At 45.9% G+C, this 24,767-nt stretch overlaps 2 protein-coding genes across 2 annotated transcripts; both read right to left on the bottom strand.

Moving 5' to 3' along the window:
• Positions 1-770: 770 nt before the first annotated feature.
• LOC147865092 (uncharacterized) lies at positions 771-2,765 on the bottom strand. Its single transcript, XM_087318632.1, has 5 exons — positions 2,649-2,765; positions 2,149-2,564; positions 1,647-1,992; positions 1,389-1,553; positions 771-1,243 (listed from the first exon to the last, which is right to left on the bottom strand). Exons 1-5 carry the CDS (start codon positions 2,763-2,765, stop codon positions 815-817), a joined length of 1,473 nt encoding a protein of 490 aa, XP_087174758.1. The 3' UTR covers positions 771-814.
• A 60-nt stretch (positions 2,766-2,825) lies between these two features.
• LOC147865091 (uncharacterized) lies at positions 2,826-5,071 on the bottom strand. The gene is made up of 2 exons (XM_087318631.1): positions 4,764-5,071; positions 2,826-3,698 (listed from the first exon to the last, which is right to left on the bottom strand). Exon 2 carries the CDS (start codon positions 3,627-3,629, stop codon positions 2,826-2,828), a length of 804 nt encoding a protein of 267 aa, XP_087174757.1. The 5' UTR covers positions 3,630-3,698; positions 4,764-5,071.
• Positions 5,072-24,767: the final 19,696 nt, after the last annotated feature.

Here is a 24,767-nt window from a genome sequence, read left to right as displayed (position 1 = left end):
TATGAGGCCATAACTACCCCTTTTTGTATCAAACCTCTGGTCATCTTAGTCTTAGAAATATTACCAACACCACTTGTGGGCGGCACTATAGTTGAGACAGTAAAGAAGTGTGATTTGTGGATTATCTTCTAGGTCTTAGACGATCTTCTTCTACCAAACCACCTGATAGTGAAGCTCAATGATATGCCAATCATGTACGTGATTCCAAATTCATAATGCATTAATTGAGATTATCAGAGATTCAATACACATGAGGCAATCTTTGTTGCAGAAATATGCAAGTGCATGTGAAATTTGAGTGGGAGCACCGAGGACCTGAACCAAGGAACATGGTTACCATGGTTGTAACATACGTAGCATACCGTACGCATACAATACGTATGCTACGTATTTTATAAGTATTCTAAAAAATATATATAAGTTCTTAGAATACGTATTTTAAAGGTAAAATACGTTGAATACGTTAAATACGTTGAATACAAAGATACTTGAAATTTGAGTACTATAGAGTAAATACCAATTATCTTTATTCTCCATGGATACCACATGGTTATCTATGTTTCAATACACATGATATACATATTTTATAAATTAAAATGAAAGTGGTGAACACAATTGAAATTTGAAATTTGAATCAAAATGAAAACACATATCATTTCAACACTCAAATCGTGGAAAATGAATAGAGTGATCAAAATACTATTAGAATTTACTAATTTAGAACTTAGAATTTCTTCATACTCATAGTTATTGGTTCTCTAATTCAAATGAATATGTAAAAACCAGTAATAAATGATCTTCATTCTATTTTCAATTATATTTCCTCTTCTACATCATCATTCGAGGATTCAGTTGTATCATCATAGTTGTCCACATAATCACTATCAAAAAATGAATCAATTGTGTCATTGTCAATGTCTTCATCCTCTTGTTCTCCATCATCATTACCATATTCAGCATTGCAAGGAATATTTGTAGCTTGTCGAGTAAGTACCCTTCTTGTACTAGAAACTCTCACACAAGCATGACTACGAACACGACCTCCTCTAATAGTGCTAGAACTTGAACCTACCAGTCCTTCATCCACTATCATAGTGGCAAACTTAGATCTACTCCGAGTAACCCGACCAATATGCATAGCCTCGGCTTCCTCAAAATATGTTTGTGCGACTTGAGTGTCAATATTGGTTGTTGATGGAGGCCTTTCAGGAGTCTTGTCAATGTCTATCTCATCTGGATTAACCTAAATCAAATAATATCATAGTATCATGATCATGATTGATAATTTTAAAACCATAACCAATTCACAAGGCTCGTTAATTAACCTATAAATGACTTGTCTAGACTCTAAACGTCAAATGTCAAATATGAATAAGAAAGTTGTAGACCTGCATTGGAAGACCAACATGAGTTTGAAAGCTCCGAACAAGCCTTAAGTTTTCTCTAACATATACTAATCTCTCCACTTGTTTCACCTTCAAACGATTCCTCCTTTTTGTATGTGCCAACGCATGTGCATTCCAATTTCTTTCAGCAGCTCCAGAAGAGCAATCCTATGACACAAAGTATTCAACAAACAACATGAATATATGTCATTGTAGAAGATTAATAACATTGACACAATTTTTTTAAAAAAACTATAATACCTGAGACAATACTCGACAAGCTAATGATTGTAGTAAGGGCACATTGTCCCCATATCTTTCCCACCATGAGACAGGTTTGCATTTTGCAACGTGTGATTTTGATAGTTCATTGCTAAATCGGCCCACACCATTTCTATACATGTCAAATTGATCTTGTAAGATTTCACATTCATCTATAGAATATACCTTTTGAATATATCCAAGCCATCCATCTGTCATCTCTGCATTCATAACTATTGGTTGATCTTTGGGCTTCCATAAAGGATGCAAAATATGTGCAACAATATGAATTGGCTTTTTGAACCATGACCAACGACAATCAAAGCATTCCAAAACCTCTTTATATCTGCATTAACATAAATATGAATATTATAGAAATCAATTATTGGAAATATGCATAACATCGATGATAACAATGATTCAAAGAAATGAAAAAGATACAATAAATAACAATTGTACATACCACATACTACATAGAAATAATAATATTAGAATAAATTACCTGTCTTTGTTTGATGTGTCTTCTCTCGCTCCTCGTTGCAATGTGTCTCTAGCCCTCCTCATGAATTCATAAAGTAAGCCCATTGTAGATCCTTCACGATCAGTTAGCCGCAAAACAGAAAACATTGGGCGCATAATAGAAATTACAATCATAATTGAAGGCAAAGTAGAGTTGTCTTGCACAATGGACTTCACCTTGACAACATCTGGCTTTTTGGAGTCACTCCAATCCTCCCAATAGTTGCTAACCACAATTTGTTCAAGGGCTCTCCAAACTCTTGCAAGCCTCTCAAGGACAATAAGAATGTAGCCAAATCGAGTGGCACTTGGCCTAAGAAGCACAAGAGACGAATAGTTGCTGAAAATTTTCCGCGCATTCCTTTTCTTGGTGAATAGTTTAACCACATAATTTGCTCTCTTGTGCACTCAACGAACCCAAGACAACTTCCCAATATCCTCTAGGAATAAATCTAGACAATGTGATGCACAAGGAGTCCATACAAGGCTTGGGAATTCAGTCTCTAGAATGTGACCCATGCTAACACAATTAGATACATTGTCAGTGACAATTTGCACCACATTTTCGGGTTTTACTTCCTTTATTGCAATTGAAAGCATTTCAGCCAGCCATGGACCATCAACCCTTGTAGAAACACCACTACAATCAATAGTTTTGAGTTACATAGTTGCATAACAACATGAGACCAAAATATTCACAAGTGCTCTCTTGCTAGTGTCAATCCATCCATCTGAAAGTATTGTAACTCCATATTTTGGCCAAAGGGCTTTCACATTTTCCACTTTTTGTTGCACATTCAAATGCTCTTTCTTTAAATACTTAACTCTTAAATCATTGTAGGTAATACCACTATACTTTTCCCCAATATCAGAGAAAGCTAACAACATGTTCCTCCAACATGACATTTTCAAAAGATTAAAAGATAGATTACCTTCCACAATGCATCTAACCAACATTGTGTTTGCATAGTCTTTCTTCATCAACATAACAGCACTTGATCCTCTCCTTATGGTGCTTTGAGTGAGACTTTTTCTTCTTGAACCTTCTGTATCTTCAATATCCATAGGAATTTGGTCAATTGTATCCTTCTTAGATGAGGCACATGTGCTGGCTATTGATGGTTGTGATTGGAACTTTGAATCAACCATTGAATCCACCATGCCTTCTTTAAACTCAATTTGTTGTTCCATGGCTTCCACTTCTTTGATGCGTTTTTGCTTCTTGCGAGTCAATTCACTTTCTTGTGCTAATGCTATAGCCTCTTGATATGCCTCTAGAGTTACTTGCACACACTTGTCTATACCTTCACCTTTAATTCCAGCAAGGTGAGCAACTAAACGTGTTAGTGTCCCGGTCCCATGAAGACCACAAAATCGGCAATCCCAATAATAGGACCCAGATGACTTCCCAGCTTGTCTATTCAAACAATATTTGTCCCATAAGGGAGATTCTTTGCGTGGCATAGTTGCTTAATTGGTGACCACTGATATCGAATTCTAGAGACTCGAGAGTTGTCTTTTATATATATTGTCCTATATTCATGAATCCACAATGTGATTATGTATATCATTTAAACATATGAATTTAACAAGAAAATAGTCATGAATCCACAATGCGAAGATGACATATGTATATCATTAAACATATGATTTTAACTATAAATTATTCATGAACATTGAATCCACAATGTCACAATGTATATGATTTAAACATATGATTTTAACCATAAATTATTCATGAATCCATGATGGTAATTATCCATGATGATTTTAACCATAAACTATTCTATGGTAATTACTTTAATATCACCTCCATATATGTTAGTTAATAAGTTAATTATCTATTACATAACGAAAATTTCAGCCCTCTTTCTCAATTAGATTTTAATCCACTTGCATTTGGGCAAAAACACATAGAAGTCATCACATAACGAAAATTTTCAGAGCTCTTTCTAATTACATTTTAATCCACTTGCATTTGGGCATAAACAAATAGAAATCATTGAAATTTCAAACGTGCATTTGTATATTATTATTCTATGACCTAATTACTTTAATATCATATCCATATATGTTACTTAATAAGTTAATTAACTATACCGGAAAGTAATCACATAATGGAAATTCTAGCCCTCTTTCTCAAATATATATGCTACTTAATCGATCCTTTAGAAAATTTCAAATCTATTTAAGAGTATTTACTATTTTCTGAAATATTCTTAAATATGCAAGACATATACTTAATCTACTTGCATTTGGGCATAACCACACATAAATCATTCAAATTTCAAACATGCATGATGCATATGTAATATGCATGCTAATCTATGGTAAATACTTAATATCGTCTCCCTATATGTTACTTAATAAGTTAATTAAGTTATGGGGAAGTCATAACATAATGGAAATTTGAATTTCAGCCCTCTTTCTCAATAATGTATGTTACTTAATCTAGATTCCATGGAAAATCTATTTCAACTAAATATTCTGAAATATTTTCTGTTTTGAGACCCTCAAAACAGATTTTAATCCACATTCCATTTGGGCATAAACAGACCAAAATTATTCATACATGCACATATATTATGACGAAATTACCTTTGATTCTTTGAAAATGAACTAAAACTATGCTTCCTTCCTGTAGGCTACTTCTAAAGACCTGCGTAAAAACCTTTAGGCTACAAAATGAAGACAATCGTGAGTCAAAACAAAAAACCCCCAATTCTTTACTTTTTCTGATTTCACTACTAAAAAAAGCCCTACAAAATTATTAGTTTTAATTATTTACAAATTTAGGCTCATAAAAAAATGACAGTTCCAAAAGGTAGAATACGTTTAGAATACGTGTGGGTATTCTAAAACGTACTCTATGGGTAAAATACGCGTTTTTTAACAACAAAGATGGTTACATTGATGCGGGATTGTAGGAGATGATGGTTGGTTGTTAAGGCGCACGATCAAACCTTCCCTTCTTGACTTGCAAGTAGGAATCAACAATGGCTCGGCTCAAGCCTAAATCGAGCCATTAAACCATTTTTAAATGTCAACTTTCACATTTCAGGCTTGAGCCTCCTTATTCGGTTTGAGCTCAGTTTGGCAAGGCTCAAGTGGAACTGAACCATTTAGGGCCAACTCAGTTCCTAAACTGGTGTCGTGATTGATGTGGCATGTGGAAGGTGGGAAACACAGGCGAAAATGGGAAAACGGATGGGGTGGACACATGTGGGACCCCATCTTTTTGAGTCGTCCTAACCTTAGCATCAAGACCCTTGTGGTTCCGCTTAAGTAGCACACGCACGTGTGTTTAATGCGACATAATTTGGTGAACCCGACGTAAAAGAGCAGCAATGGAAAAATCAAGATGGAAGGAGAGGATCTCGCTACAATGATGGCTGGGGCCATTAACCGAATGATGCAAGAAAGGGAGAACATGGCCGACCTAGAACTAGCCATAAAGACGATTGTCAGAAGGCGAGTTGATTCAATGGAAAGGACATCTCATGCTACCTAGAGGCATACAAAGTTAGGATGTTGATGTGGGACATTCCTGAAGCAAAGAAAGTTAGTGGCTTTGGAGAGTGTAACGTCGAGTCTCCATGGGGAGATACTTGAGATGATTCCGCAGATCCACAATTGGTTGGAGTTTGAAAGACGGTTGCTTGAAGAGTACGGCCTAGACGACTCCTTGTGAATGACCAAGAAAGACCTAATGGAAGGGGAGAAATACGATAACAATACTTCAAGAGTTCCAGAAGTGTTTCGCTTGTCTCTCGACACTCGAACAATACTCGGCTTCAGCCCTTCCGGCTTCGACTGACCCAACTTTATGTTCCTGGACTTTTCCGATTCGAACAAAGTTGATTTGTTTGACAACCTTGTATAAATCTATAACTTTGTTTATTCTCTTTTATTACAGTTTTTTTGTTCTATATGCCCATTACGGGGGAGTGTCAATACAAGCTTCTAATGGACGTATTCATATTGTCCCATTTGGACATATTAGGTTTTAGGCTATTTATGTAAATAGTGGAAAGGGTAGTTGCCTTAAGTCAGTTGGTATTTAAATTGATTTTTGTAACCTAATTTAAAAAGGTTGTTCATTTTGTATATTGTGCCATTGTAACTTTCAGAGGAATAATACAAATACAATGTTTTGTGCCTATTGGTGTCCTCTCCTCTTCTTGTTGCCTTCTTGTTGATCTTGTCTTAAGATTCAATTGTCTTGTGTTAATAATTTGTCTATTTGTATTCACTGAAGATCTTCATCTCAAACAGTGTTGGTTCTGTTCTACATCTAGACGATTGCTTCCAACACATAGAACAAGGCAAAATACGGAGACCACTTTTACAAGATGGATGAAGAAAGTATAATCACTATTTGGAGGAATTATCCAAAGATTTTCAAACTATGGCTTAAGTTCAAACTAATGAAACACGGAAAATCTTGCAAGATTTTGAGGATGATCAGCTGCAATTAACATTGGAGTTGGAAGCTTACAAGTGGGAGAGAGTTTAGTTGACAAAACAACAGATCAGGGACATCCAAGCCAAATGGATAAATCTTAGTGATGAAGAGTGACTAGAGGTGGCGTCAGAACATACATACACGGAGGAAGAACATCCAAAGAAACAGGTGGAGCAACTGGAGGACCAAGCACCGAAGCAACAGAGGACAGAATATAAGGAACAACCATGAGCAACAGAGGAAGAACAATTGTCTGAGGAGAGTCAATGATAACAACAAGTGGGAGAAAGGTCAGGAACCCAACGCGACGGAACGGTAGACAAGCAACAAAGCATTTTGGATATATTGGAGGAAAGCTAAGGGCATGTGGGTTCGACATGCACGGGCATGCCAAGTGTTGCCTAGAGAAGTAGAACTGAAGTGTTGTAGATTCGGAAGACAGTCTAGAAAGAGGGTAAATATGAAAGCAGGATAATTGGGACAATTAGGATAATTCAGGATATTAGTAGATACAAAGAGATATTATTCTGAAAGTTAACATGTGGAAGCGTATAGACACAACCAGCTCAGCCAGATAGCAATAGAAAGTATGTGAAGGTTTAATGGAAAGCTTGAAACACAAAGAGTACTCAGGAGAGACAGAGTAGAACACACCGAAAACTCTATTAAAAAATTACTCTGTAAAAACACTCTATACATCGAATGTGCTCAAAGAGCAGTTTTATACAAGTCCTTAAAAGGACTGACAAAAGTATTGACAGGTACTTCAATGCTCGTAACTGAGCTCAATACTAACTCCTAAGTGTATGCCTATCTACTAGGCTAGGATCGTAGGCTTCTAATGGCCTATCGGTTCGCACTGATCCGAATACCGATCTGGCTCTTCGTTTTGGACACCGATCCGGGGTCTAGCCGATCGGTTTAGGGTCCGATCCGGTCCATGTTGAGCTTGTCCACTCAACACTCCCCCTCACGCTCAACTTGAGGTTGGATCGTAGTGTCAGTCGTTGTCGGTCGTTGCCTCTTGTTGAGTGAGCAAGCTCAGCCGGATCTGGATCGGCTGGATAAGCTAGAGTCGGATCGTATTCGGATAGTATCCGGAACCAGGAGCCGGATCGGGATTGGGGAGCCGGATCGGGATTAGGGAGCCGGACCCACGTGTGTACTGGTAGGCTGTTTAGAGGTCTACGCTTCTAGGCTACTAGGTAGTCATGGTCCTCGTAGTTAGTGTCAGCCGCTCGTATGAGCATTGAAGTACATAGTACTTCTATCAGTCCCTTTTGGACTTGTATAAAGAGTGCTCATTGAGCACATCCTATGTACATAGTATTATTTTTTGAATATAGTTTTTGCTATTCTGCTCCCTATCTCTCCCACTCTCTATTTGTGTCTTGTAAGGTTTCCATTAAACCTGTACTCTCTCTATTGCTATCCGGCTGAACCGGTTTGTCATAAGCTTCCACATATTAACCTTTACACCTCTAGCTTCTCCTGACGTCTTTACGCCTTGCTCGCACACCTCGACCCATCCAGATTCGCGCACCTCGACCTTCTTGGTCGGCTTGTATGCTCATAAGGGCCATCTCAGCTCCTTCGCTATTGTGACTTTGGCGCCTCTCGACGTGTCGGCTCCTCCGTGTCGGTGTCAACTTCCACTGCCTTCTCGTCCGCTTGGCCTTCATGTGATCCGGCTCTTCCAAATTGAACTGTTCAACCAAATCGACTGCCTCTTATTCATTCCCGTTCTTGTCTGAATTGGTTGTCTCCAATTCGTCCTCAATCTTCAGGCCCTTCACCACATCAGACCATGTTCGAGTCTTGGCTTTCATCTTTTGGTCGGCTCTATCCTTCTTGACTCTACTGTCATTGCCGCTTGTTTCGAATTTATCAGATGTGCTGACTTCTTTGATCGACTCAGGTCCCTTTTTCTCCTTGTCTCCCCTTGTTTCAGTTTCGTTCTCTTTCTCTTCGGCTATGCCTTTACCTGTTCTCCTGGTTCCTGTTCCAGTTCTCCCCCCTCAAGTGTGGCACGTCAAGATGTTGTAGCCCAAGCATCTCTGAAAATTGTTGCAACTTATCCAACCCGAGTGGCTTCGTGAAGATGGTGACAACTTGTTGATCGGTTTGAACATATCGGAGTTCGATTTCATCGCTTAGGACCTGCTCGCGCACGAAGTGATAATGCACTTCGATGTGCTTTGTGTGAGCATGGAACACGGGGTTCTTGGCGAGCTACATGCTACTTATGTTGTCATAGTAGATCAGGATTAGAGTCGGCAGTTCGATCTAGAGGTCCTGCAATAGCCGCCGAAGCCAAATAGTTTCACAGGTGGCGATGGTAGCTCCGCAGTACTCAACCTCAGTGCTCGACCATTGTCGGCTGGTTCTTGTTGCTCCACACAACAACCATGCTCCCGAGAGAAAACATGAATCCGGATGTTGACCGACGATCCAATGCAGCACTAGCCCAGTCAACAACTGTCTAACCGACTAACTTTTATCTACACCGTGTCGGTACAACAGTCCCCAATCCTTAGTGCCGCTCACATATCGCAGTAGTTGATGCATGCACTGAAATTGCTCAATGGTTGGTCGTTGCATGTATTGACTGATCATTCCAACCAGATAGCTTATTTCCGGTCGGGTGATAGTGAGATATATAAGGCTTTCAACAATTTGTCAGAACCGTTTCTCATTGCAGGCCAATCCGGAGTCAAGACGTAACTTCAGATTCTAGTCAAGGGGTGTCAAGACCAATCGGCAATCGGTCATGCCGAACTTGAACAACATATTCAACACATAGTGTCGATGAGACAACAATATGCCGTCAGGGGTATGAATCAGAACTGGCTTCCTATATAAGGAGTCAAGATTGTATAGTTTTAATCCGCAAGAGATATAATATAATTGGAAGATTTGTATACTTGTCGTCTTGTTTACTTGAATGTTTTATCTTACACGTGTATTAATGTTTGTTGTTGATTTGAATACGTTATCCGGATTGAGGGATTGTGCACGCAGATTATTACCATACCTTTGGATTGTATTCCAGTATGGAGTACTTATGTGTTTGTGCGTAAGATCTAGTCTAGGATAAACACAATTTGGCGACCACGAGGCCCTGCATGACACGGCGAACAGAGGATGGATGTCGTCGAGACAAATTGACAACGCAGCAAGTAAACGAGCCGAAAGGGCATGAAGAAGGGACAAAATCCGAGAAGTGGCAAAAGCAATGCAGCGTGATCACGCATTCTCTGCTAGAATTAGGTGGTTTGCCGAAAGAATGTTCCAAACGGGAAGTATTGAAGAAGAAGGGAGCAACATCACCAATCTTGCCGACACAGATTCATTATTATAGAACTTGGCAAGACAAGAAACAACATTTTTGGGCTTGGAAGAGAGTTGCAATTCCAGGTCGAACGAAGATACATCTAACGGTCCAAGTAGCCGGTAGTGCTAGGATTGTACCACCACAATATCAGACGAGAAACACAAAGAATGATAGAAATACACGCTCCCTAAGCACAACGCTCGACCACAACCGAGGCTAGGATCAAACACAGAAATTGGGTAATGAATGCACGACACAGTAAAGAGAAGAGTACACAGGATGTTAACGTGGAAAACCCAAACTAGGGAAAAACCATGGCAGCCCACAGACTGCAAACTATCACTATATCAACAATGTACAATAGTAAAGCACCAAGGCAACGACCTTGAGCTTGCTATCTTTGCCACAGGCGGCAGTTTCAACAGGGGCAACGACCTCTTCCTCTCTCTCTCTCTCTCTGTACACAGTTACACACTCAAATCCTGCACTAACAAGAATGACAACTACTACACCACTAAGTTTGCCCTAAGTCATATTTATACTAATATGACTTTTCGGCTATTTACAAATATAGCCCCGATGGACTCTCAGAAAACATATTTACGAATATGTCCCTTCATCCGGTGAGCACTTCTCACCAGGCCTTCACCATCCGGCTCTTGCCAGGTACTCGTCATCCGGTTCTCACCGGGTCTTCCGTTGCCGGGTACCCCACATCCGGTTCTCACCGGGTCTTCCGTTGCCGGGTACTCCACATCCGGTTCTCACCGGTTCTTCCGTTGCCGGGTACTCGTCATCCAGTTCTCACCGGGTCTTCCGTTGCCGGGTACACCACATCGACACTATTCTTCTCACTTCCCATCCGGAGGGACCTGTTTCCTAACAAACTCCCCCTTCACTCCGGCATGGGATGTCTTACTAGTCCAATCCGCTTCCGACATGCATCCAGCTTGTCGGGTATCAGTACTTTGGTCAGCATATCTGACCCGTTCTCGGCTGTGTGGATCTTCGTCAGCGCGAACTCTCAATCTTCTACTCGCTCCCGGATCTAGTGATACCTACGCTGGATGTGCTTCGTCCTGGAATGGTACACTGCGTTCTTAGCAAGGTGGATGGCACTTTGACTGTCGCAATAGATCCGGTATTCATCTTGCCGGATACCGAGCTCTCCGATGAAGTCCTTCATCCATAATATTTCCTTGCCGGCTTCCACAGCTGCCATGTACTCTACCTCCATGGTTGACAACGCAACCGTCTATTGCAGCCTCAACTGCCATGAAACAACTCCCCCTGCATATGTCATTACATACCCGGATGTAGATCGGCTGGTATCCACATCAGCCGACATGTCCGAATCGGTGAAACCATCAAGTTGAGGTTTACCGGAGCCGAATCGGAGACACATATTTGAAGTGCCCTTCAGGTACCGGAGTATCCATTTGACCGCGTTCTAGTGCTCCTTGCCGGGATTGCTAATAAACCGGCTCACCACTCCGACTGCGTATCCAATATCCAGTCAAGTACACACCATTGCGTAAATCAAGCTCCCGACGGCAGAGGCATATGGAACCTTCATCATATCAACCTTCTCTTCTTTTGTCTTCGGGCTCTGCTTACTGGATAGTCTACAGTTTGCTGGGAGTGTCGATCCAACCGGTTTTGCTTCTAACATGTTGAACCGCTGAAGCACTTTTGTCACGTATTTCTCTTATGACAACCACAATTGCTTCTTTGACCGGTCCCAGATGATGTGCATCCCTAGTAACTGTCTTGCCGGACCCAAGTCCTTCATTGCAAAAGTTCGGTTGAGAGCTTTCTTGAGCATCCATATTTTGGCTTGGTCCCGTCAAACGATCAACATGTCATCCACGTACAGAAGGAGTATCAAGAAGTCGCCTCCTTCGAACTTCTTCACAAACACGCAGTGATCGGCCTGCGTCTTGTGGTACCCTTGATCGGTCATGAAGGAGTCGAACTTCCGGTACCGTTGTCGGGGAGCCTGCTTCAGTCCGTACAAGCTCTTCTTCAACCGGCAAACCAGGTGCTCCTTCCCTTTCTCCACGAATCCTTCCGGTTGCTGCATGTAGATCTCCTCTTCGAGGTCACCGTGAAGGAATGTCGTCTTCACGTCCAGCTGCTCTACCTCGAGGTCCATGCTTGCCGCTATACTCAGCACCGTCCGGATGGAGGTCATCTTTACTACCGGGGCAAATATCTCGTCGAAGTCCACACCCTTCTTCTGTTGGAACCCCTTTACCACGATCTTGGCTTTGTATCTCGGGGGGTTGGCGGCATCTCCCGGTTTCAACTTGTACACCCACTTATTTCGGAGTGCCCGCTTTTCTTTCGGCAACTCCACCAATTCGTACGTAAGGTTCTCATGCAGGGAATCCATCTCATCCTGCATGGCACTTAACCATTTGCGGTTGTGGGTGTCATCCTTCGCTTCTTCGAAGCTTTCCGGCTCTCCCTCATCGGTCAACAACACATGCTCTGAATCCGGAAATCTTCGGGGGGCCTTTCTCTCTCTGAGAGGATATCTCCGTCTTTGGCCTTCGGCAACCGGCTCCACTATTTGATGCAGGGAATCCATCTCATCCTGCATGGCACTTAACCATTTGCGGTTGTGGGTGTCATCCTTCGCTTCTTCGAAGCTTTCCGGCTCTCCCTCATCGGTCAACAACACATGCTCTGAATCCGGAAATCTTCGGGGGGCCTTTCTCTCTCTGAGAGGATATCTCCGTCTTTGGCCTTCGGCAACCGGCTCCACTATTTGATCTTCATCCGAATCCGATTCGGGGTCTTGGCCGGTTCCGGTTTTAGCTTCCTCTACTTCTTCTTCTGCCAGTTCGGTATCCTCACCGTAACTGTCTGGTTCCTCGAGTGTCAACCGGCTCTTAGCCGGGTGTGTCCGAATCTCATCGGAGTTCATTATCTTCTTCTCCAACTCCCAGTCGGCAAAAGTCTTGTCCTCCATGAAGATAATATCTCGACTCCAGAAAGCCTTCTTGGCAACCGGATCCCACACTCGGTAGCCGAACTCATCATCGCCGTATCCGAGGAATATGCATGGCCAGGTCTTTGGATCCAACTTTCCTCTCCGGTCCTTAGCAACATGCACGTACACGAGATACCCGAACACCTTCAGATGCCGGTAGGACACTTCCTTCCCGGTCCACACCTTCTGCGGTGTATCTCCATCCAAGGGCACTGAGGGTGATCTGTTTATCACATACGTCGTTGTCGACAGCACCTCAGCCCAAAACGTCTTGGGTAATTTCGCATGCGCCAGCATACTCCGGACCCTCTCCATTATGGTCCGGTTCATCCTCTCGGCCGGCCCGTTTAGTTCCGGCGTCTTCGGCACGGTAAATTCGAGCCGGATTCCCTTCGAGCGACAGTACTCCTTGAACTGCCCCTGATATTCACCTCTGTTATCTGCTCGAACCGCCTTCAGCTTCCGGCCAGTTTCTCTTTCCACTCTCGCGTGGAGCTCTTTGAAGACGGATAACACCTGATCCTTCGTCTTCAACGGTGTGGCACACAACTTCCGGCTGTGGTCATCTATGAACATCACAAAGTACTGCGATCCGGCATGTGACTTCGTGTCCACTTGACATACATCAGTATGCACCAACTCCAGTGGCCTCTATCGGAAGGAGGTCCGGTTTTGTTTACTGGCCAGACAATCAGTGCACTTCTCCAAGTGCACGTTCTTCACTGGAATGAGGTTGTCTTCTGCAAGCCTCTTCATCCCCTTCTCGCTCATGTGACACAGCCTCTTGTGCCACAGCTCACCGGCAGTGTCGGATGCCACGTTCACTTCTTCCGGGCATAACCAGGCATTCATCAGGTACAATGTGTTGACCTTCCGGGCCCAAGCCACAATCAGGCTCCCTTTGCTGAACTTCATAACACCGTTCCGGATGCTACCCGCGTAGCCTTCATCATCTAGCCGATCGGCTGATATCAGGTTCAGACGAACGTTTGGAACGTGTCGGACATCCTTCAGCAGCAGCTTGCATGCGGTTGGTGTTGTCAACCACACGTCTCCTATGCCGAGAATTCGGCATGTACCTTCATTCCCCATCCGGACACAGCCGTGATCACCGGCTGAGTAGGATGAGAAGCATTTCCGGTCCGGGGTAAGGTGGAACGACGCTCCGGAGTCGACCACCCAGGTCATCTCATCGCCGACAAGGTTTAGCTCACTCTCCTCGGTGATGAGCATCAACTCTTCTTCACTTGCCGCGATTGCCGTCGTTCCCTTTCGGTCCGGCCCCCTCCGGTCTTTACCATTCCGGTCCGGTGTCCGCTTCGAATTGGTACCGTCAGTTTCCTTGTCTTTTCAGAAGTGCCGACAGTTCTTCTGGAAGTGTCCCGGCTTGCCGCAATAGAAGCAAGTAGGCCTCCCCCTTGACTTTGACCGTGTCCCTGACTTTTCCCGGTTCTGGGGGCTACGGTTCCTTTGTCTTCCGCATTCCGATTCGGTAAGGAGCGCTTTGGAGTCGGAGCTCGTATCCTTATCTTTCGGACGCACCTCCTCATCTAGCAAGCTCGACTTCACTCTTGGTAGGGATAACCATTTCCCTTCCGACCCGGCGTTGCCCAAAGTGACAACCAACGTCTCCCAGCTATCTGGGAGGGAACCGAGCAGGAGGAGCGCTAGTACCTCATCGGCGAGAGGTACTTCCAATGATGTTGCCTGGTGGATCAGCCCCTGGAAGGCATTCATGTGCTCCGCCATGTTGGAGCCATCTTGGTACCGGAGTCTTACTAGCTTCCGAAATACCGAAACCTGATTAACAACATTTTTGTTTTGAAACATAATGCCAATCTTCTCCCAGAGCTCATGAGCCTTGCTCTCTTCATTGAAGTTGTTGTATAGATTCATGTTGATGAAGCACTGTATGTACGCCGTTGTCTTCATGTGCATCACCTCCCATATCGTGGCGTCGATTTTGTCCGATCTCTTGTCCCCGAACTGAACCGACAACCAAAGATCTTTAACCACGAGCATGTCCCTCATCTTCGACTTCCACACCGAATAGTTGGAGCCGGTGAGCTTGAACATGCCTCCCAATGAATCATCCAGTTTTTTGTGTCGTTTCGCTCTGATACCACTTTGATAGAAATACACGCTCCCTAAGCACAACGCTCTGCCAGAACCGAGGCTAGGATCAAACATAGAAAACGGGTAATGAATGCACGACACAGTAAAGAGAAGAGTACACAAGATGTTAACGTGGAAAACCCAAACTAGGGAAAAACTACGGCAGCCCACAGACTGCAAACTATCACTATATCAACAATGTACAATAGTAAAGCACCGAGGCAATGACCTCAAGCTTGCTATCTTCGCCACAGGCGGCGGTTTCAACAGGGGCAATGACCTCTTCCTCTCTCTCTCTCTCTCTGTACACAGTTACGCACTCAAATCTTGCACTAACAAGAATGACAACTACTACACCACTAAGTTTGCCCTAAGTCATATTTATACTAATATGACTTTTCGGCTATTTACAAATATAGCCCAGATGGACTCTCAAAAAACATATTTACGAATATGTCCCTTCATCCGGTGAGCACTTCTCACCGGGCCTTCACCATCCGGCTCTTGCCGGGTACTCTTCACCATCCAATTGACTCCTAACTCGGAGGTGCAAGGTTCGAATCTTTACTTGCCCTCCTTGTATATGTATATATATTTATATATTTATTCATCTAGTCATCGGTTTGTCGGATGTTGTCGGTTATCGGTGCCTTGCCGGATGCCGTCGTCTCACCGGCGCTGGATGCCGCCGCCTCGCCGTCACCGGATGTCGTCGGTTACCGGTGCCTCACCATCGACGGATTGCCGCTGGATGCTGGTGTCTCACTGGCACCGGATTGCCGTGGGATGTCGGTGTCTCACTGGCGCCGGATCACCGGCTCCATCGCCGGTCCGGTTTTGGTTGGCCAAAACCCTTTACGAGTAGCTAGCCCACCTCCACTCTTAGTTCAAGTTACCTTGAACTCTCTATGCTCCACACATAGACACAAAGATAATATCTTTTGCTCTACCTTATATATGATGAGAACCATATTTGTCGTGCCTATGTGGGATATCTCACAATTTTCTCTTTTCCTTTCACAAACTTTATACCCTCATATCTTGACATTTAGTTGTCTGTTTCTCGTGTAATAAAGTGCATTCGAAACCTCCATCATTTTGTACTTAAATTTATTTAAAATGTTATCTTCACAATTATTGTATTATGTGATTCATACTTGATTTTGTACGTTTTATGGGATTTTCACACTATTGCCGAAAATCTTCACGACATCCACCCCCACCAAACCGCACATCCTCCGGTACGTGCCAAGAAGAGAGAAAGTGAGATTTCAGCTACGGTGATCAATTAGATTCCTCCATGTCTTCATTTACATTCGCCCTATTATGTTCATCGTCGAGGTGATCGAGGTCAAGATCCTTGTCTTGTCTTTTCTTGAAAATCTTTACTCTTTTTCCCGCAATGGGTACGGCCAACCTTGATCCGTCTAGTTCCGCAAGGTGGTATGTGGCATTATCGTTGGCACTTGTCACCACATACGGCCCGAACCATCTTCTTGCAAACTTCCTTGTTGTACTGTGTTGATTGTCAAGGGTGTTGTCGTAAACCAAAACCCAATCCCCTTCTTCAATCTTCTTGGGACGAAGTCGATGCATGTTGTCGAACCGAACTTTGTTCTTTACTCGGGCTGCCTCCATCATCTTTCGTGCTTTTTCTAAATCTTCAGGTCTTCTTTCAAGTTGCCTTATCCGCGCCACTAATAACTCTTCTCGGCTCATCTCGTTCTCCCACGGTATCGCTACCCATGAGGCGATCGTCCTTTCGATGGGCATAATCAGCTTTTGTCCATACATAAGCTCCGTCGGCATATACCCTGTCACCGAGCTATGTGTTGTTCTATCGGCCCACAAGGCATAGGGTAATAGTCGTGGCCAATTCCCGACTTGACCGTTGCATGCCCGTACGATGGCTTTAACGATAGGTCCATGCCCTCGCTCGATCTTCCCATTCGCTTCCAGATTGTAGGTAGTCGTGAGGGAGAGCTTCACGCCTAGTCTTTCGAAGAGCTCCGTCGCTTCGTGCGCATCCAACACCCCTCGGTCGGCCACTATCTTTCCTACACATCCATATCAGCAAACAACCTCTTCAAGCAGAAATTTACAAACGGTTGAAGTCGTCTTATTTGTCAAGGCTCGTCCTTCCACTTGATTTGTCAAGTCTTCCCTTGCCAGCGCTAAGTACTTCATTTGTCCCACTCCCATTGGCATCGAGACCAGATCCACCATCCATTTGAAGTGTATGGTTGGTGGGTATGTCGGCTGTAACTCATCACGATGACGTATATTTGAATATATTTGGCAAGTTTCGCATGTGGACATGAAATGGAGTACATCTTTGTACATGCTTGGCCACCAATACTTCTCCTTCAACTTTTCGAACGTCACCCATGTTCCTCTATGACCTGCCCAAGCACTCTCGTGGAATTCAGTCATCAGTGTCTCTTGCTCTTCTTTCTTTACCACCACTCAACGTGGTATTCCTGTCCTTCTTTTTGGATGTCGCCAAAGGAATCCTCCCTTCAAGAAGTATCGGTAAGCTTTCTTTCGGATTCGTAGGGCCTCCTCCTTTGTCAACAAAGCATCTGTCGTCAATGTTCTTAGGAATCTACCGATGAGTAACCACTCTCCTTCGTACTCGTTCTCGTTGAAGGCGTGGAGGGTTTGCGTGTCCTGGTCTTCCGCCGACAATCGAGCCATCTTGAAGAAGTCGAGGGCGACATCTTCATCTTCCGAAACCATGTTACTTCCATTTGAAAATCTTGCCCTCGACAGCATGTCAGCCATGGCGTTCTTTTTCCCTGCAATGTGACGGATCTCTGGGTTTAAAGACTTGATGTAGGCGATCCACCTTAGCATAACAAGATCTGGGGTCGCACATCCCGAGACCATTCCGAGAATTGGGAGACAATCTGTCTTGTTAACTCTTAGGGCCGGACAATGGCCTAACACAGGGTGTCTACGGAAGACACTTCACCAAAGGGTGTTATGGCAACCGGATTAGACTCAACGCTTACTCCGACTTAATTAAGTTACTAAGCATGATCATCTTTCATAATCACACGTGTAAGATATAACAATTAAGACAGAACGGCAATTAACACAGAGAGATAACAACGCTAAGCTTTCATTAATTAACCGCCATTCATTACATTGTATCCAGGCCTTTAAATAGGTTTCCGGTCTGTATTACAAAACGGTGCCATCCGCACCTGTTCGGGATCAGTCTGGATCTGGAACGGCATACCGATTCCGGTCCGTCCGTCCACACTCATAGCTTAATTACAACCACATTCCTACTACTTAAATAACTCTCCGTTTCCCACTCTGGACTCCTTTGCCGGCCGGTAACACATGGCACGCCCGTGGGACAGTACCTTGTACGTCGAATCCACAACCAACCCTTGCTATTCTTCATCCAAAATATCCAGAATGCTTTGTTCGAGAGGCTCCAATGGTTCATCTGGAAGTGGTTGTTGTTGTTGTTGTTGTTGTTGCTCTGTTGATGTCTGTTGCGGCGGGTCCGTTGGTGGCTGCTGCGGCTGCTCCTCCATTTGTTGCCCTGACACCGACGTCTCCGTTGTTGCTCCCTTCGTCGTAGTGGTCTCCGGTTGATTGGTTCCCGGCTGGCCCTCAGTCGGCGATGGTTCCTCATCACTAAGGTTATCCGTTGCCGCTTCCCGTGCTTTTTCTTCCCGAAGTCGGGACCGCTCGTAGCTTTCAAACTGGATTTGAGTGTCCAGCCTATCATCGTCTAGTTGAACTACGAGCTGCCTGACCAGCGCCAGCTGTTCATCCACCAGGACTTGGAAGTCGTCGGCCAGCTCGTCCCGTATGGCGGTGAAGTCCTCGGAAGTCAACGTATAACAATCATATCCTTCCTTCCGCCGGTTTGCCACGTCTGCCCGTAGCAACTGGAGTTCCGCCGCGTTTTGTGCCCACTTTGTCCACCATTTTACGGAACTTTCATCAATCAAGTGTTTTGTCTGATTCCGCCATGCCCGGAGGATGGACTGAATCCGACTCGTTCCCAATTGCGATTTGGTTTCCGCCTCTTGCCGTTCCTCCTTCAGTTCCTTGATGATTTTTACGTTATCTTCCGCCTGCGCCTTGTAATGCGTCAATTGCCTTTGATATGTGCTTTGTAATTTCTGCAATACTGTTGACGCTCTCTCTTTATCTTCCTGCTGCTACCTCTGGAGCTCCATCCGGACCTTCTCCGCCTTGTCCAAGCATCTTGTATTTTCCGCACGTTCGTCGGCGATCGCCGTCGCGGCCCGATCAACTTCCTGCTGGAGCTCGGCCATCCGTTCCTTATGCTCCGTTTCCAGCCGTTTGTAGTCCCGGTGCAGGTGCTCAAAATCATCTGTCTTTTGCTTGAGCCGTGCGTTGATCTGTCGACGGGCCCGGTCCTCGCGGTCCTTCTGCTGGCGGAGCTCTTCCTTTAGCCGTTCAATCTCTGTTTCTGCCGTTTTCCGTAGCTTGTCCTTTTCCTGCAGCACTTTGTCTTTCTCCTCCTTTAGCCAGTCGTACGCTTGATGGCCTTTCCGGAGGCTCTCCTCTACCCGGCGGAGGTTCTCAGCAGTCTTCTTTAATTCGGCTTCGGCCGCTGTCTTCAATTCTCATTCGCGTCTCCTTAGCGCTTCTTGTGCGGCAAGTTCATCTCTCAATTCCGCAAGCTCCTGGGCTTGCGCCGCATCTCTCGCCGGAACGGTTTCTGTTGTCGGGGTCTTATTGCTATGTACAGGTCGATTCGTTTCTTTATTCTGTACACTTACCAGAGTCACCGGTGATTGGATCTGTGTTGCCGTTAAGGCCATTTTGGCCATCTCTATCGTGACCTAATCCAAGTCTTTTTCAAGGCACCGGATTCTGGACCGGGCCGTCTCTAGTTGTTCGGTTGTGACGAGCAACCGTTCGCTTTGCGCTCTTTCTTCCGCCTCAATGTACCCCACTGCTCCGGCTATCTGTTCGCCTATCCACCGGAGCCATAGGATACCGGTGCCTTGTTGTGCTTGCACAGAGGTTTGACAGATGGGCTCACTTGTAGATGGGTGGTCCCGCCTGGTTGCGCCGAGTTGCAGTTCCGTTTCTGCCCGTGGACCACCTGCTGTCCTGATTCCCCTTGCGCTTCTTCTTGGCTGGCCGAGGGAGACTGCATTGACCTTTCCGGCTCTGGCGGGATGGGAGTTGCCGGAGTTGCCGGTGGTGCCGGGGCTTCTGATTCCGGTGCCATGCGCACCGGTTCCGGTTCCTTCCTTGGCGTGGGAGTCTCAGTATGGGGAGCCGGTGTTCCCTCCGTCTGAGGGTCCGAACGTTTCCCGGCTGCCTCAACGGTCCTTGCTGACGACCGTTGCTGGAGGTGCTCCGTAGGCTCCTCCTCTATTTCCTCTTCCTGAGCCTCGGCATTGAGTTTTGCCGCCAAGGGGTCCGCTTCTTTATTCACCGATCGGTAGAGTGTAACCTTTACGGGCCGTGCCGGTGGTTCCTCTTGCGCCTCCGTTGGCCGCTTCCGGCTACCGCCTATTCTGCATCCGCCGCCTTTCCCTTACTGGCCTTAGAGGCCAACAACTGTTGTCGTTTGGAAGCCGTCTTTGGGGTGCCGTCCGCCACTCTTCCTCGCTTCTTGGGCTGGACGGGCTGGACGGGTGGCACAAGCAAGGTGAGCCACTGCGTTACGGCGTGCCATATCCTCCGTCCGTCTCGACCTTCTTTGCCGTCTTTGCCTCTGACGATCTCGATTGCCACACACAACTCGTCTGCGATCAATACTGGCCAATCCACCTTGATCCCTTCATAGGTGGCGATGATCATCCCTGCCTGGTTCTGCGGCATGACAGGGGGTCTAGGGTACACGTGGCCGTATTCGTGGAGCACACGAGCAATCTCGCGGAACAACATATCTCCGCCGCCCTGTATCTGGTAGCCCTTGCTGGCTAGAGAGTACTCACCAAAATACCTGATGAGTTTCTCCGGGGTTGGATTGTCGATCGTGAGTATGCCTCCCTCCGGAAGGCCTGTTAACGCTCGAATTGCCTCTGCCGTTATGACCTCTGTGTCGATTTCTTTGATCACTTTGTCGGCTTCTTTGTGTGGCGGTACTTCCATCATCATCAAGAAGCCCTCGAGCCCATGTTGCTTTAGCCATGTCTTGGCGGCTTCCGACAGCGTTTGCGGGTCCATTTCTGTGTCGAGGTCGGATTGCGGTGGCGAGGTTGGATGGTGATGAGAGTGAGGTTGAGAGAGAGAGAGTTCAGAAGGCGGGGGTTCTCTGTGCGCAGGTTCTCGTCTGATGATCTTGCAGCGTCTTGGTGCTTCTGTGCTCCTGGGTTCGCGAAAGTAAAGGGTCTCTACGCGCAGTGGTTTTTGTCTGTGCATTCTGGCGCCTTTTTCGAGTGTGTGCATGTCATGTACTAAAATAGCATTATGTCCTGTGGTGGCGCTTTAAATGCCCACTACGTACCTTTTCGCTCCTCGCTCTTTCATCCATTCATTCCTCGCTTTTGCATGATTGTTTTTTTTTTTTTAACAATAATTTAATTTAGTGTGACGTTACTTGTCCGTTGGTCCTCTCGGACCCTTATTGGCCTCATTTTCCCCAGTTACCGGCTTGCCTTCTCTACCGTCTTGGTGGTTGCCGTTTCCCTCACTGGTGTCGGTCCTTTGCTCAAATGGGTTCTTAGGCATCGGTCCTCTATATGGCTTCAACCGGAATCCGTTGACCCATTTGCCTAGCACTTCGCCGGCAAGTGTCCCTGACTGGTAGGAGCCATTATACTCCCGTGTTAGCCAATACGGTCCGGTCCATCTAAACCGTAGTTTACCCGGCATCTTGCCCATCCGGGTCTGAAATACTAACACCGGTTTGCCGATTGCGAACATTTTTTCGTTTCCTTTCCTGTGCCGGTCGACAAATGCTTTCCGTCGCCGTTGCTCCAATTCTAAAGGCAGGATGTTGACCAGTCGTTGTTCCTCGAGTTCACACAACGCTGTCAACCGTATTGCCTTCGACTCCTTCTCTTTCAGCCGTTCCCGTAGCTGGATCCGTAAGCTAGGTACTTGGAATTCCACCGGCATTACCGCCTCTAGTCCGAACGCTAACCGAAACGGTGTTGTTCGGATGCTCGTCTTGTATGCCGTCCGGTATGCCCAAAGCGCGCTATGTAGCTTTGTATCCCAATCCGTTCGGTTTTCGTTGACAATCTTCCGGAGGATATTCTGGAGTGTCTTGTTCGTTGATTCCGCTAAACCGTTCGCTTGTGGATAGTAAGGTGTGCTCTGTTTGTGGACAACGGCATAGAATGTCGACAGGCTTTCCACTACTTGGCCGAGAAAGTGCCCCCCTTGGTCGCTTATTAATTCAATTGGGCATCCGTAACGGCACCAGATGTGCTCATATAGAAACTTCGCCGTTGACGCAGCGGTGTTGTCCCTTAATGCTTTGGCCTCCACCCATTTCGTGCAGTAATCCGTCGCAACGATGACGTATCGATTACCCGTTCTCATTGCCGGTGGTTTGAACGGTCCCACAAAGTCCAGCCCCCACTTCTGGAATGGCTCGAGTGGTAGTACCGGCTGGTGTGGCATACGAGCCTGCTCCGTTGGCTGGCCCATTCTTTGGCATAGGTCACATTCTTTTGCATATCGTACCGCATCTCTTAATGTCGTTGGCCACCATAGGCCACTTTGCCATATTTTCCTGGCCGTCGCATCTCCGGCATACTGACCTCCGGCAACTCCGCTGTGGGCTTCCCTCAGTATCAGTTCCTTTTCATCGTTGCGCACCGCCCGTCTCCATATGCCGTCCGCGCCCTTGTGGTACAGTGTGTCTTGCAGTAAGCAGAAATGTCGGCTTTGCACCGCCAGGCGTTTCCGTTCGTCCTGGTTCATCTCTTCCGGAGGCAGTCCTTTGCTCAGAAACTGGTGCATATTTGTGAGCCATTTGTCTTCCTGTGCCACCGTCTCATCTGCTGCCGTCTCCGTAGTGACTCAAAACAGCTCCGCATCCGGAAACTCATCCACTACTCCGTCACCCGTCTCTCCGGACTCTAATCGGCTTAAGTAATCCGCCACGGCATGTTGTATACCGGGTCAGTGGAATATTTCAAACTCGAACTCCTGTAACAGTAAGGTCCACCGGGCCAATTTGCCGGTGAGTGACGCTTTGGACACCAGGTAAAGGAGTGTTGAATGATCTACATGGAAGGAAAACTTCCTTCCCAATAAATAATGCCGAAACTTTGTCACACTGTAGATCATCCCTAGAGCTTCTCGTTCCGTGGTAGAGTAGTTCCGTTCTGCTTGGGATAGCTTCTGGCTAGCATAGTACATTGGCCGGTACCATTTTGGCTCCGTAAGCTGCATAAGTACGCTTCCGATTGCGATGTCGGAGGCGTCCACGAACACGTGAAATTCTTTACTCCAATCCGGAGGCTGCACTACCGGTGCCTACGACAATAGTACCTTGAGGGCCCTATATGCCCTATCCTCGGTGTCGGTCCACTAGAATGGTGTCCGATGTACGGTGGCATGCAACGGTGTAGCCAGGTCGGCCAAGTATCGGAGCATCCGGCTGTGCCACCGGATTTGGCCTAAGAACCGGTTTAATGCCTTTGCCGTTCCCGGCGCCGGTGCTTCTAATATGGCTTTCACTTTGTCCGGGTTGACTGCAATACCTTCTTGGCTCACAATATGTCCTAATAGAGTTCCACTGGACATGCCCAATACACATTTTGCCGGATTCCAGCTTAGCCGGTACGCTCTACAATTTTCAAGACAAAGGCGGAGGTGTTGAAAATGGTCCTCCTCCCGGCTATAGACGGCGAAATTCTCAAGGAAAACCTTATAAAAGCCGGAATATATTCACCGAAGATTTCCATGATGATTCGTTGAAATGTTGCTGGTGCCGTTTTGAGTCCGAACATCATCACCACAGCCACAAACACCCCCCATTCGGTGACGAAAGCCGTTTTCTCTTGGTCGTCGGGGTGCATCCGGATTTGATTATACCCGTTGAATCCGTCTAGGAAACTATAGACCTCATGGCCGGCGACGGCATCCAACACTCCATCTGTGAACGGAAGTGGAACGCATCCGTTACCGTAGCTGCGTTGAGTTTCCGGTAGTCCACACAAACTCAAATTTTTCCATTCTTCTTCGGTACGACTACGATGGGGCTCAGCCATGTCGCTTTCTTTACCGGACGGATAAAGCCAACTCTTAGTAGTTTGTCGATTTCCTCCTTGACTTTGGCGGCATAATTGGGATTCATCCGGTACCGTCTTTGTGCCACTGGTTTTGCGTCCTTGCTCAAGTGCACCTGATGCTGGTATAACTGAGGGTCGAGTCCTCGCATGTCTTCGTACGACCAGGCGAACACATCGCGAAATTCCGTGAGAAGTGTGATCATCGCCGTTTTGTCTTCGGACCTTATCTCCTTGGTGATGTGCACCGGTTTTGCTTCGTCCGTGGTCCCTAGGTTCACCTCTTCCAGTTGTGACGTTTTTACGCGCTGTGAAGCGACCATTTCCCGTTCCAACGCTTCCTGCGCTTGCCGTAACTCCTGGATTGCGTCTTTATCCGGTTCTGCTTCAGCCTCTTCCGGTTGCGGTAAGTATGGTGCTACTGCTTCGGCAATGTCAATTTCGAAGAGGGGTATGATCTTCGGGTTTTCCTGCAGGTACTGAGCTTCTT

This window comes from Azolla caroliniana, unplaced genomic scaffold (genome assembly GCF_043228905.1).
Source record: "Azolla caroliniana isolate FFs.n. ecotype wild unplaced genomic scaffold, voAzoCaro1.0.p SCAF_4, whole genome shotgun sequence".
In the NCBI taxonomy this organism is placed as follows: Eukaryota; Viridiplantae; Streptophyta; class Polypodiopsida; order Salviniales; family Salviniaceae; genus Azolla; species Azolla caroliniana.
This window is presented reverse-complemented; position numbering and strand designations above follow the sequence as displayed.